The 14,546-nt window shown below is 43.0% G+C and overlaps 1 protein-coding gene across 1 annotated transcript in view; it reads left to right on the forward strand.

The window, feature by feature from the left end:
- Fgd6 (FYVE, RhoGEF and PH domain containing 6) overlaps nt 1-14,546 on the forward strand; it is a 107,143-nt gene that overhangs the window by 65,067 nt on the left and 27,530 nt on the right. Inside the window, exons 6-8 of the mRNA XM_021174937.1 lie at nt 778-929; nt 3,712-3,868; nt 6,403-6,490. Of these exons, the coding sequence (XP_021030596.1) occupies nt 778-929; nt 3,712-3,868; nt 6,403-6,490 (397 nt within the window). The remainder of the gene's footprint in view (nt 1-777; nt 930-3,711; nt 3,869-6,402; nt 6,491-14,546) is intronic.

Consider the following 14,546-nt stretch of genomic DNA (forward strand, 5'->3'; position numbering starts at 1 on the left):
AGTCAAGTTGACAACTAAAAATAAGTATCACGGTTTAGAAAAATGGCAGTAACAGGTTCTTCTCTAAGGTCCTCTCCAGCCACAGGCTAGGTGTACACACCACCAGGTGTGCATTTCCTCATACCGAGCAGGCCGTAAGTGAGATTAGACAGTTGTTGGTTACCCCCAAGATAAAGATGCCGCTATTGCCCTTCAGGGCTATCTTCCCTCAAAGGTCATTGTTGCAGTGCGTAGGCTTTCCATCTAGGTAGGACTATTTATTGGTTGTTTTCCATCTTGGCAGTTTGCATAACACTTTCAGATAGTATGAGAGCTAGTCTCTGCGGAGGAGGCTTCCGGGTCAATACCAGCTTGTCAATACTTTACCTGCAAAGTGCAGTGTCCAAACTGTGTGATGTCTTCCACAGTAGGGTCTAAACTTCAAGTTCTGGGAGGCAACTAAGAGTAGTGTCAACAGCTTGTCTTAGGTTGGGAGTCTCTTAGACTGCCCTGGTGAACAACTTCTGGTGCCTAGCGCTGGGGTTTCCTTAGTTCATGCCTCCTGAGGGAGCATTATCACCCCATGTGAGAAAATAGAGTCAATCGTATTAAATGATAGCACTAGCGTGACTTTAATTCCTAGAGCTACAAACCAGTTTGTAGATATTTCTCAGTATGGTTGAGAGATAAGATAGCTTTATGATTGTGGATCTTCTTAGGGGAGAGGATGACTAGGCAAAGAGCTTTCCATCAAGTTATGCGAATGGACAGTGACTTTTGCCCTCCTGCCTGTAATAGGACTTCCGGGGTGCTGTAGCCCATGCGTCCAGGCAGCTCGGGAAGCCCGTGATTGAGGACCGGATCCTTAACCAGATCCTGTACTACCTGCCTCAGCTGTACGAGCTCAACCGGGATCTCCTGAAGGAACTGGAGGAGCGAATGCTCAGCTGGTAAACCGTGGGACGTGCAGGCTTCCCCAGAGCTGCAGTGTGACAGGAAACCGCAGAGACCCTGCAGGGGAGAGGGGGAGCCGTGTCCCCTACACAGCCTGGTTTCAGGATTTGAATTTTTGGGCAGTTACCTGTAGATTGAATATTTCTGATGGCCATACACTAGGTTTAAATATATGTTATTTATAAAGTTTTTCAATAGTGCCTGCTCAGACCCAAGCTAAGCCAACTAGTTAGTTCCTTTTTTCATTTTGTTTTGTTTTTCTGTTTATTTATTGAGACAGGGTTTCACTTCCCAATATATTCCAGGCTGTAATTTTTTAAATTACTTAAATTATCATTAGTGAAAATGAAGTATAATTACCAAAATAATTCCTGTACATAGTTTATCTTTTATTCTTTATATAATTTTATATTAATATTACTCTGAATTGGTTTTAAAACCTAACTATAGGCACATATATAGAGTAGAAAGAGGTTTAAATATTTTTTGCTTATACTAAAGGCTTCCTCAAATTTTGGATCTGTAGATGGTCTGTAGTAGAAATATTAAGCATCCCTGAAAACCAGACTAAATTAACGAAAGAGATAACCTTCAGCTGTGGAAAAAGTGTCACTTATTGTTAACAAAAGACTTCAAGTCTTTGAATAAGGTATTTTCTCTCAAAATATTCTTTTCACAGAACCATGTGGAGCTTTTGCTAGCCCAAATAGTCGGGAAACTGAGGCAAAAGGACCACAGGTCCATTGAGTTGTGGGCAACCCACTGAGTCTCTGCCTCAACAGAGAACATGAAAGACAGGCTGGCAAGATGGCTCAGTGGGTAGAGGTGCTTGCCACCAAAGGTGGTGACCTGAGTTTGATCCTCAGAACCGGCATGGTAAAAGGATGGAATTGATCCTTAAAACTTGTCCCCTGACCTCACATTCATGCCCCACTCAAAATAAACAAGTAAATCAGTCCACAAATATTTTTTAAAATTAAAAAAGAGCTGAGAATTTAGCTTACTGCTTTGCTTATCATACAAGAAGCCTTGGGCTCAAATATATATATTTGTATTCTAGCATTTAGAGCACCAAATACTCTATATATAGATTGACATGTGCATGCAAATCAGTAAGACTGATTTAAGGGCTCCCACTGTTAGAGAAATTACAGTATTTTCAATTCTGGACCAGACAGGGAGGGACCCGTCTTCATCTATAAAATAAAAGTTTGAAACTCTGGGTAAGGACCATTGCTTGGTGACGCTGAGGTGGCTGAGCCGCTGTGCAGCATCTCTCTGCCAGGGAAACTTGCAAACAGAGTCTACCTTGTTGACCCAGAAAGCCGTCGCCCTATGCACCTTACCACGGTGACACCCCTGCTCTGCTGTCTTGTACAACATACTTAGCCAGCATTGACTCTTCACCTTGTTCTCCAGGCCATAGATCATGCTCTGCTCCACAAGGAAGGGCATGGACCAAGGCTGCTGCTGCCTCATGGTCTGTCCGCTGCCTGCTGGCAGTTCAGTTTGGTTGGGGTAGAGCCATGAGAAACAAGGTACTGTCATCAAGGAATCCCAGTCCTTTCAGCTACCACCACCTTGTGTAATTGGAGCAGCATGCCTGCCTCCTTGTCTAGCTGATTTTTTTTGAAATAAGTTATTATATTGATTTTTTTTAAAGTGCCTCAATTTGTAGCTGCCCTGGCTTGGGAACCACTATGTAGTGTAGTCTGATCTTGAACTCAGAGTGATCCTCCTGTCTCACCCTTCCGAGTACCAGAATTATAGGAGTGAGCCACCATGCCTAACAGCCATTTCATTTTCCAGGATTTGACTATCTACTGTGCTGGTTGGCTATCTACATATGACAAGTGTATCACATAGTACACATAATATACAAAGGTCTTACTTTCTTGGAACACAGATTCTAGTGGGGCTTAGTCAAAGGCCACAATATGGGAATGGACTCCAGCGTGTTTAAAGAACACAAGAAGTTCTGCAGAACAAGAAAGGGGGAAGAGAATCATGGCTTGGGTCATACAGACAGGAAAGTGTAGTAGCCCTTGTGTGCATGGGATGCATCTTCATTCTCAGTGCAGTAGCAGGTCCTTAGAGCTGGGTGTCTGAGCACTGAGCTGTAATCATAGAAGGAGAGAGGCTGAAACAGGCAGATCGTGAGTTCAAGGCCAGTGTCTGGGTAGCTTAGTAAGACCATCTCTATACACACACACACACACACACACACACACACACACACACACANACACACACACACACACACACACACACACACACACGGAAAACAAGCCACCATTGGAAATCACACAATAGGATGTACAGTTTTTAGGCTCTTGCTGCCATGAAGAACAGAATCGAGAGGACAAGAATGGAAACAGGGAGACCAGTCAGAGCTGGCAGTCTGGACAAGATGGGTTCATGGCAGGACCAATGATGAAGAGCAGCCATCTTGGATAGTTTGTTTTTTGTTCTTTGTTTTTGCTTTTTTGGGTTTTTTTTGTTTTGTTTTGTTTTGGGTTTTTTTTGGCATTTTCAAGAGGGTTTCTCTGTGTAGCCTTGGCTGTCCTAGAACTCACTCTGTAGACCAGGCTGGCCTCGAACTCAGAAATTCGCCTGCCTCTGCCTCCCTAGTGCTAGGATTAAAGGCATGCGCCACCACTGTCCGGCTTGGATAGGTCTTGAAGAAGAGGTAAAAAAAAAAAGAGGAACTTGTGACTTAGCTGTGCCTCAAACACATTAATGACCACATTTGTGTTTTTGTGTATCCTCTATCCATAGGACAGAACAACAAAGAATTGCTGATATCTTTGTAAAGAAGGGGCCATACTTAAAAATGTATTCCACATACATCAAAGAATTTGATAAGAACATAGCTTTGTTGGATGAGCAGTGCAAGAAAAATCCAGGATTCGCTGCGGTTGTCAGAGAATTCGAGGTATTTGCTATCATATAATTTTCAACTCCTTTTCTTTTTTCTTTTTTATACCTTAGTCTTTTATGGTCATTGAAAACAAAACGTTTGCGTAAAAAGGTAAAATATAATCCCCTTCGCCAGGCAGGGGTGGCACACGCTTTTACTCTGAGCAGTTGGGAGGCAGAGGCAGGCAGATCTGCTGTGTTAGACACTAGCCTTGTCTACAGAGTGAATTCCAAGACAGAGAAACTCTATCTCAAACAAACAAACAAACAAATAAATAGGTAAATAAATGAATGAGTGAATGAGTGAATGAATGAATGATAATAATCTCTTCAAAATCTTAGGGATTAATTGATCCAATAAACCAGTTAAAATTCAAGTAGTCCAAGATTCAGTTCTGAAGATCTATTATTGCATATTGTACTGTTTAAATTGGGTAAACAATATTTTGGTTAGAGGTAGTTAGCTAGTTAGTTTGTTTAAAACAAGGTTTCATGGTATAACCACAGTGGCCTGGAAATCCTGGCTTTCAGCTCCCATCAGCCAGCTGTGGTAGCACAGGCCTGTGCTCCCAGGACATGAGAAGCTGAGGCAGAAAGAAGGGATTTAGCTCCTCCTGAGGAACATTGAATTCCTGTCAGCGTGGATAACATGAACCCCTGTCTCAGAAACCAAAAGAGAGCTAACAAGCTAGCTCGGAGCATGAAGGCGCTTGCTGCCACGTCTGGGATCCCACGTGTGGAAGGAGAGAACTGACTCCTGAAAGCTGTCCCCTGACCTCAGCACGCATGCTGGGGCACATGTGCGCGCACACACATACTAAATAAACTAAGGAGTCAACAGATCATCTTAGTTCTTTAAGCCTGTGGTAAAATCATATATACTTATCATCTTAGCCACTTTGTGTATAATTCTGTCGCATGAAATATGTGGACAGTATTGTGCAACTATCTTTCTAAAACCTGCACGGTCTTGCAGAATTGACATTCCATGACCATTAAACATTAACTTGTCCTTCTCTTCCACCCTGACTGGCCACCCCGACTCTGCCTCCTGCCTTGATGCACTTGGATACGAAAGGATCCTTTCCTATTTTCAAACTAACATTTTCTTCCATTTGTCTGACAGCTTCACATACAATAGTGGAAAGGAACATAACTTTTGATAGGTTAAAGTCTTTGCCTTTGCTTTATTTTATGTGCCAGCTAAAGCTTTGTGTTGTGACTGAAGGTTTGGAGGTGCAAACTTGTTAGGATGACATGGTAATGATGTCGTACACTGTAACCCAGACTTGCCTCTGGTCGTGGTTTGCAGTCAGGGCTGTATTTGATCCCCGGTCCACCTGCCTCTACCTCCTGAGCATGGGCATTGCATACTTTTCAAAATACAATTAGTTTAATTTTTACTCTTATCAATTCGGGTTACTATATTTTAGTATTTATTTCTTTAACTAAAATAGCCAGTAAATTCTAGCCTCACAAAATAGGGAATGAAAAGTTTCAAAAATATTATAGTGTTGCTGATTTTTGCTTTATACTGCTTTGTGCAAGAGGCAACTACTTATGCTTTGAAAATAATTTGCAGTCTTTCCTGCTCTCCGCTCCCCTCCCCTCCCCTCCCCTCCCCATCCATAAAAGGAGGCATCACTGGGTATCACAGTACATCCTATAATCCTAGCACCCAGAGAGTGGAGACAGGAGCACAGAGCTCGGGGCCAGCCTGAGCTGCATAGAAGGGTCTGTCTCATAGGCAGTGCAAGGGCACATGAGCATGCTCATCTTGATTCTACCACGCAGTGAACTCCTGGACTGAACGGAGCTCAGGAATAGACTGAGATAACTGTTTTTCCACATATCAAGGGAAAACAGTTTTAAGGAGAATCACGTGGATTATTGGTCAAGTCAGAATGTCTGAAGGCTCATGATACACCTCAGGAGCAGCCCGTGTGCTTGGCACTTGCCATGCCCTGGGTTGTATGCCCAGCACATGCACACACCCCGAGGAAGATACTATAGTCAGGTGTATTCATTCTGACCTGCCTGTCTTTTACGGGACTACTCCTCCAACAAGATCTTTACATTCTTCGTTCTCCTGAGAGAAGGGGCACTTAGTGAGGCTGCTCTGAGCTTTAATTTCTGCAGCACTCCCAGTTGTTTCGATGTGTTAAGGATATTGACCACAGGGCTCTGACTATCGTTTGAATCTAACCACTAATAGTTTTAGATCTGCTTCCTTGTTTTAGAGGTTGTGCATTCCCTTTTTGTTTAGGATTGAACTGACAGATGTCCCTTGAGTGGAAGCTAGGACATCCCCAGTAGGGACTGCAACTGTGGGTACCACGTTCTGTGGGATGGTTGTCAATCAGTGCTCTTAGGGGCAGCAGCTTCACAAGCTGTGGAGAGGTGTGTGTGATGGTTCCAGTCAGGCTCCCTTGCTGCAGAACCACTGCATCTTACAAAAGGAAGCGTCTCTGAATTCTCTTCCTGCCTGCTGGATTCTCTGCTTCTGAAAAACCAATGAGCTTACTTTGAATGCCTTGTTTTTCCCTTCAGATGAGCCCTCGATGTGCCAACCTGGCCCTGAAGCACTACCTGCTAAAGCCAGTTCAGAGGATCCCTCAGTACCGGCTGCTACTGACAGGTGGGGGTCTCCAAACCTTACCAGCCAAGTGACACGGAGTGCCCTTACTGAGCACCGCCTTTCCTAAGCATGCCCTCTTTGTCTTCCCTCACCACTACCCGGTAGATGAACCGCATCACTGGAACTGAACCACTTTGGCTTTTTGACCATCCAGTGTCCACACTCGCCTCAGGGCACGCATGTAGGTTGCGTGCGCCCTCTGTTCTGAGCATCAGTTCACCACATCAACCCTCATCCTGTGTTGTTTCACTCCAGTAATGCTATAAATCCTAAGGAGGTCTTTTCTCACCTCCCGTATGCTTGTACAGCACTGTCCTGGAGACCCTAACACTTTCCTCTGTTGTTGTGAGGATTGATTAATGAACTAAATCATATGCATGATCCTTAGAATAAGTCATTGTGCATAGTAAGTTCTAATAATATTAGTTATTCTTAGCAATCATGACAGTAACCTTACTGTTATTATTTGGGTATATTGACTATCATTTGCAAGGACTTTTGGGAGTTTACAAGGGAATATGAGGTATGATTTGGATGAATGCACATGTATTTGGGTACTTTTATTCCCTGGCTCTTTAAAACTCTTACCGTTATAACATACACAAGATACTAGGCTTATAAAGATTAGGTAGTTTGATGTCATAACAGAAACTAATACAAATAATGTCAGTGCCAAAGATACCATCTGATACATTCTGTTAGGTCTACTGATATTTGCTGAAGTGTATTGAGAAGGAGGGAGAGAAATTTTATATATACATTTGTATTATACTTTGTATCAAAGTGGCTAAGAACATTGAAATGCCACTACAGCTCAATAGATATGTGTGGTTTGGTGTAAATAGAATGCAAGGTTCTTGGCTGTGACTATTGTCCTTGAAAAAAGGATGTGCATTCTGTCTCCTTAGTCAGGTGCTCATAAACCAAGAGTAATAGAGGCAGGCGTATGGGAACCCTGGAAAAGCGGCTTTTGCTCAGGTCCCTTGAACAGATGTGACAGGTTTTCTTGGATTGGTCGTGATAAGATGGGAGGTCCTATTCTTTTGACCTGGGACCTGACAGCCCAGGTGTGTCAAGAGCTCAGTTTGAATTCCTGTCAGTTAGGCACTTGATTTCACTCTAGAATAACACAGAGCTGCACAAATAGTCTGAGGAAATCCTGCCTGTCTGCCTTCCTCTGCTCCTGGCTGAGATTATTAATTTACAGGACAAGGGGAAGTGCTGACACACAGTGTTCCTGCTAGATAAATCTGATGTTCTGTCGTAACCAGCCACTCAGTAGCATTGGCCATTGTCACAGCAGCAGAAGGAGGTGGCTACAGATGTGAGAAGGAAGCATCCAGCTACTGAAAATGAAAGTGGAAAAGATATCTCTTTCCCCTGTACTGTGGCTGGTCTACGTAGTTCAAAAGCTGCCTGTGTTTAAGTTAGGTTGAATGCTAAGTTGTTTTGGGTGGAGAAATGAGAAAGACAAGCTTTTAAAACTATGTGTGTCGTCTTTTTAAGACGAGTTTCATTGTGGAGACAACAAAGTTTGCCTAAAACTACTTATACTTCCGCCTCAGCCTCTTGAATGCTGGAATTACAGGCAAGCGTCACCATTCCTGGCATTTCTTTTTATTACATTTACTTACTTGTTCATGTGTTGTGTGAGGTATGAGTGCACATGTGTGCTGTAACACATGTGTGAATGGCAGAGGACAACTTGCAATAGTCTATTTTCTCCTTACCCTGTGGGTCATATGGGTTGAAGTCAGCTCCTTGGGCTAGCACCAAGTGCTTGTATCAACTCAGATGTCTTACCAGACCACACCTGGCTTTTTAAAACATGGGTGTATGTGTGTGTGTGTGTGTTTTTAAATTCTTTAATTTTTGAGATTGTAATTACATCATTTCCCCCTTTTTCTCTCCTCCCTCAATACCCTCCAATATACTCCTTCTTGCTCTCTTCCTAATTCATGACCTTTCTTTCCATTAGTGAAAATCTATTTTTAAGAAAATGGATTTGGGGCTACAGTACAGCTGAGTTGGTAAAGTGCTTGCCTAGTAGGCCTGAAGCCTTGGATAAATTGGGCAAGGTGGCATGTGTCTGTAATCAAAGCAAACAGACTTTTTGTTGTTGTTTTATAATACCAACATCATGTGAGATTGGATTTTCAAGTTTTTCTTCTTTCAAGGGGTTGGTGGGTTCTTAAATTTTGATTTTAATGTTGTTTGAGGCAGGGTTTTGTCATGCAGCCCTGGCTGCTTTGGTAATTGCTATTATAGCCCAGACTGGCTTCAGATTCATTATAATCCTCCTTCAGAATAATAAGTGCTAGAATTATAGATCTGTTCTAACACACTAGTCTCATGGAATTATTTTCGTTTTGGTATATATATTTTTTAAAAGTATAGATATAGTCTATACAAGAGCCTAGGCTGGCCTAGAATGCATTATATAACCTAAGGTGCCTGGAACTTGTAGGAATCTTCTTGTATGTGTGTATTATGTGCCATATGTATGTATGTGTGTGTATATATATATATATATATATATATATGTGTGTGTGTGTGTGTGTGTGTGTGTATATATATATATATATATATATATATATATATATATATATCATGCATGCTTGGCGCTCATCAAAGTCAGAAGAGTGTTTCAGATGCTCTGGAACTGGTGTTTAGAGGTGGCTGAGGCCCACCATAGAGAACTGGGAATTGAAGCTGGGTCCTCACTAAAAACAACACAGGCTCTTAACTGCTGAACCATCTCTCCAATCTGGATGTTAAATCTTAAGTCTGCATCTGTTTAAATGATTAACTGGGGTCCCATGTTTGGAAAACCAAGTTCAAATGGCTTAATCCTCCGGAGGCCTTGTGGTTTCAAATGTAGGAACCTTACAGTAGATGAAAGGAAGAATAAGCCTTTATTTGAATCAGCCGCTGACGTTGATTATCAGGTATTTGGCAGAGTAGGGAAGATTCCTGCCTGCATAAGTGTGAGTAGACTTGAACTTGCCTCAGTTTCATGGCCCAGGGAGTCTGAGAAATGCATAGACAAAGGACTGATAAGATGTGATATTTCTCTAGGAGAATAGTGAGTGGCGTCCTCACAGGCAGCGGTCTCTGCTGCTGTTTAGCCATCCTGGATTTTGTTTTGTTTTTCAGTGTTTTTCACCCATAGGAGAACTTCAGTTCTCTCTCCACTGGAGTAAAAGATTACAACTAAATTCTTAGTGGAAGTCCTTGTTGAACCCCCAGTTGTAAAGCATGTGGCCATGACTCGTATCCTCCAGCACGCTAAAATAAATGCTCACATAAATCCAGTAGTTCTTGGTAGTAGTTCCCTAAGATCAATTCAAAATAAGCTCTACGAGGATGCATACAGTGTGAGGTACTCAGGGATACACTTTGAGTGAGTTACCTAGGAGTCCCCTGTGCTTTTACATTTCACTCTTGTGTTGACTGGTCAAGGCTTACGCATCACAGTCAGGCCCTGTCCTGAGCTTGTGGGACACTGGATCCTCTCGAGTTGGAAAGGATGGAAATGATGAAGCGGCAGGCAGGCAGGAGGAAAGCAGACTCCGCCACAGGCGCAGGGTCAGTTGCTTCTTTCTCATGTCTTCGAGGAATAAGCTATCTGGGACTCACAGATCTTGACCCATATCAAAGACTTGACCAACTGAAAGGCTTAGGAAACGAATAGTCGCTCCTTTTCTTGAAGTTCAGACCTGCAAGAGCACCGTGAATGTGCCGGGTGGATAGATCACTGCTCAGTGTTTGACATTGAAAACCGACTCCCATGACTCTGGCCCTTCCAGAAGGTCTAAGCTCCCTTCCTAGTCTTCCTCCCTGGTAGGATCTCCAGGTTCTCCTTTCCCTTCGGTTCCTGCTCCTGCTGTGATCCAGGTCAGAGTTTTCTCCATGCTATAGAAGTGTCTTCATACTGGCCATACCACCTATTATCATTCCCTGTGTAACCCAGCAAAGCATTGCTTCATTTCCCTGCCAAAGGTCTATGTACTTTGATTCTGCTTATTATTAGATGGTGATGATAGACTTAATTGTTACTTCATGTATTTGCCTATTTACGCTTGTGTAGGAATTGCTCCTAAGACCCCAGGCCTGCTCAGCGGTATTCAGACCGTGAGCTGCATCCCCAGCACTTCCTTGCATACTAGGAAAGTCGAGAGCACACTCATCCACAGTCTAGAGACCTCGCTCGGTTCTAGCCCCAGCTCATGTAGATCTTCCCTTTGCTGAGGTGTGTCCTCCCAGGCTCAGGTCACTTAGCCATTAGTCATTCCCTCAGCATGTGCTCCTACGGGCCAGCCCTGTCCTGGACACCGAGGACAGGCAGACAGCACAGTAATGGCCCTTGCCTCACAGGCTGTCCTCTCAGAGGCTGTGTCAGCTGCTTAGGTTACCACTGCACTCCTCTTCTCTCCCTAAAATGTGTGTGCATCTTGCCACCTGTGATTTTTGGAAGGGGCCCCTCTTTCCTTTGAAGGGCTCTTTTATGCTCATAAAAATGTGTAAGTAATATAAAAGCCAAATCCCTTTTCATCTTCTGTTGTTTGAAAATGACTCATAGACTTTTTCGAACTTTTTTATCTCTACCTATATTCTATATTAGAATTTTTCTCCATAAGGGCATTTTTTTTCAAATTTGGGGAACATTGTTACATTGAAGGAAGTAGAATCAGGAAGAATCACTGAGGAGAAAGGATATTGAAAAGTATGTAATTTAAAATGTTTCTGAAAATCTTTTCCACTTCCACAGTTATGGGGAAACAGCCGTCCTTTGAACTTTGATTCATTGTAATTTCTTTGATCTTGTTCAAAATATTTGTGTTATATTAAAGTTGTTCTAGTGATACACTTTATTACTCTTTCCCGTAGTCTTTGCCTTTGTCTGAGATGACATTAATTCCCTCTAGTTTTAGAAATGTGAGACTTTCCATGTTGGTAGAAAATGGGATATTAAAAACATGTGTTACAGTGTTCTGAGGCTGTGCATGTCAGTGACAGGCAGGCTCAGCTGCAGTCTTAGAAAGGTAAAAGTCCTTATTGAAAACCCCTGTAGCAAGTATTTTATTTTAAAACCAACGCAATTCTGTGCATCAAAAGTCATTTTGAATCGGGCTTACTGGCCCATACCTTTAATCCCAGCACTAGGGAGCACCGCCGGCCAGCATGTCTACATAGCAATTCCTAGGCCAGTCAGGGTTGCCTAGTAAGACCCTGTCTGAGAACGAACACACACACACACACACACACACACACACACACACACAACAGGTCATTTCAACACTTTCTGTAGGTCACAACTTGATATTAAAAGAGTGATGGTCATACCTTAGATAAAGAATTTACTTTCTCACACATCCAGGGGCTTTGATGGAGGCATTTCTATCCACGTGAGATAGGGGCATAGTGCCATTCAGTATTTGTGTGAGTTAGTCCAGCTCCAGGGCTGTTGTAAATCGTTCCTAATTGTAGTTTTTATCCCCCATTGTAGAGCTAGGATTACAGCATGCAGCCTTGCCTGGTTCATGGAGTACTGGGCCTTAGACTCAAGGCTTTGTGCTTGCTAGGCAAATGCTCTAGCACCTGGACTGCATACTCAGACCTATTCTGGTTTTGTTGTTTTGAGACATGGTGTCCTGTGGCCCAGGCAACCTCAGATTCCCGATGTAGGCAGGGATGACCTTGAACATCGCATCCTCCCAGCCAAGTGTGCTGAATTAAATAGGATCTGATGGGAGATGGAGTAATTTAGAGCCAGTGCCAGTAAGAGTATGCAATATTCTGTGTTCTCTGCCTCAACCATAAGTCGTCATAAAATATCTGGGATTTCCATGGTGATAAGTCACAAAGGTTGTTAATACTTCTGGGATTTACTACCACGATTCCTGGTAGATAGAAACTCTTATTTCATTTCAAGGTTTATGAACATGGAGCTGGGTGAGAAAGCTCATGCCTTTAATCCCAGCACCTGGGAGGAAGAAGCAGGTGGATTTTTGAGTTCGAGGCCAGCCTGGTCTGCTTTGCTAGTTCCAGGACAGCCAGAGGCACACAGTGAGACCCTGTTTTATAGAAACAAAACAATAAAGGTTAGTGAAAATCTAGTCTGCCGGTTTGTGTGCTCAGTTTTGTCCATTCAAGGTTGCAGAAAACTCAAGTTGTACCAGTGGAGATCGCTACAAAGTTATTCTTCTATCCTTAGTGCAAGTTTGACCCAGATTCCCTGGAAGGAGCCAAATGCCTCTGTTTCTGGGACTTGTTTTGGCAGAGATTTAGTGAGCAGAATATGTCACTAGAGTCTCTCTCACAGTCTTTGTCAGAAGTGGGGGCTCACAGGAAGTGTTCCAATTGGAGAAACCATGGAAATTCAGCTACACTTGAGCTCATTCTGACGCTTAGATTTGCTTTATTCTTCACTTGGCTGCTGCGTAGTGAAGTGCACTCGTCTCCCTAAGTCTAACTTCGTTCTGTTGGTAGGATGGTAGGGACACACATGGCCAAGAGTTCCTTTACACTGCAGAGTGGCTTAAATGTGCCAGAGGCCCTTTCTGTGTCCTTGAGATTCCCAATTGATCAACTGACAGCCTTGATCGCTCCCTCAGTAAGAAAGGGAGTCTTCGAAAACTCAGAATCATCTCTCGAAGGCTCCCTTTGCATTTGACTCTTCTCCAGGGTACTCTAGGCATGCCTCACCAGTGTAAGAAGGCTGCGGGGCTGAGTCTACCCATCCTAAGACATGCCATTAGATCTCACCACAGCATGAACGTGGGTTCAGGTCGGGTCATGAGTCCTTTGAAGCTGCCTTCTCAGGACAAAGTCATCAAACTCTTGGCTAGATAAGAAAGGTTTTTTTTTTCCCCTTGACTCTGCCCTGCATTAAGGTACTCAATTAAGGTCCAGGTTGAGCCTGTATCTCAATAAGAAACACCATCACCCACAAAAGAGCCCTTTCTAACTCGTGAATGGTGTTTCTTGCGTTCTAAGCCATGAGTCTCAAGAGAAATAAAATAAAATAGAATAAAGGCTCCCTTTCTAGTTTACAAATGCCACATTTATAACGTCAAGCCTAGGCCACATATTTAAGGACTAGAAGTGGCATTTGAAAAATGGATGATTTAGAGTTAGGGGTCATGGTACCTTTTAATCAGTAACGGTGTCACCAGTGCCCACTATCTGAGCCCAGTGTGTCCAGGTTCTTGGCATCTTGCCTTACACGAGGACTGAAATAAGCATCCACAGATTTCAGAGTAGCAAGGAAACTTGGTTCGGTAGCACAGTAGTATAAGAGAGTACTCATGGGCCCTGGGCTGAGTACTCTTGAGTACTAAGGGACATAGTTTGGGTGGTCTCCTATTTTAACAAACAGATTTCAGTTAAATAACCATATTTGTACTTTGCACAGGCCTTCCCTTGATGCAGCTGATTTTATCATACGCACACCCAGTTATGGTATATGGGGATTCTCCCTAAATGTCCACCTAAAGGACACACTTTTCCCTAGTACATATTCACAGAATTAGTCCAGGCTGAAGATGGCTCTGATCTGTATGCTCAGTATAACTGGGAATACATTTGAATAGAAGCCATCTACGTTTGATGGTTATTGGGGGGCAGAACTGGTTCTGTTCTTCTGTGTGGAGTGAACTGGATATGTAGCGGACAGCAGATAGACGTCCTAAGTTGCTAGATGCATCTTTAGAGAAGTGTGTGCATTTTCTCCTAATACCAGCACCTGGGAGGTGGGAGAGGGAAGGTCAAGAGTTCAAGGTTAACCAAGTCTATGGCCAGCCTTTTGAGATTGTTTTTCAAAATCTTAATTTTTTATAGTGATTTTCCCCCCAAAGCAATTTGAAATATGAAAAAAGGACAGATTATCAAGACGGTGATCTGCATTAGAATTAAAACGATTACACCTTTTATCCAAATCTGTTAACTTTCAGGAGTGAGATAAGATGCCCCAATATAGGGGAATGCCAGGGCCAAAAGAATGGGAATGGGTGGGTAGGGAAGTGGGGGGCGCTATGGGGGACTTTTGGGATAG

The sequence above is a fragment of the Mus caroli genome, chromosome 10 (genome assembly GCF_900094665.2).
Source record: "Mus caroli chromosome 10, CAROLI_EIJ_v1.1, whole genome shotgun sequence".
NCBI lineage: Eukaryota > Metazoa > Chordata > Mammalia > Rodentia > Muridae > Mus > Mus caroli.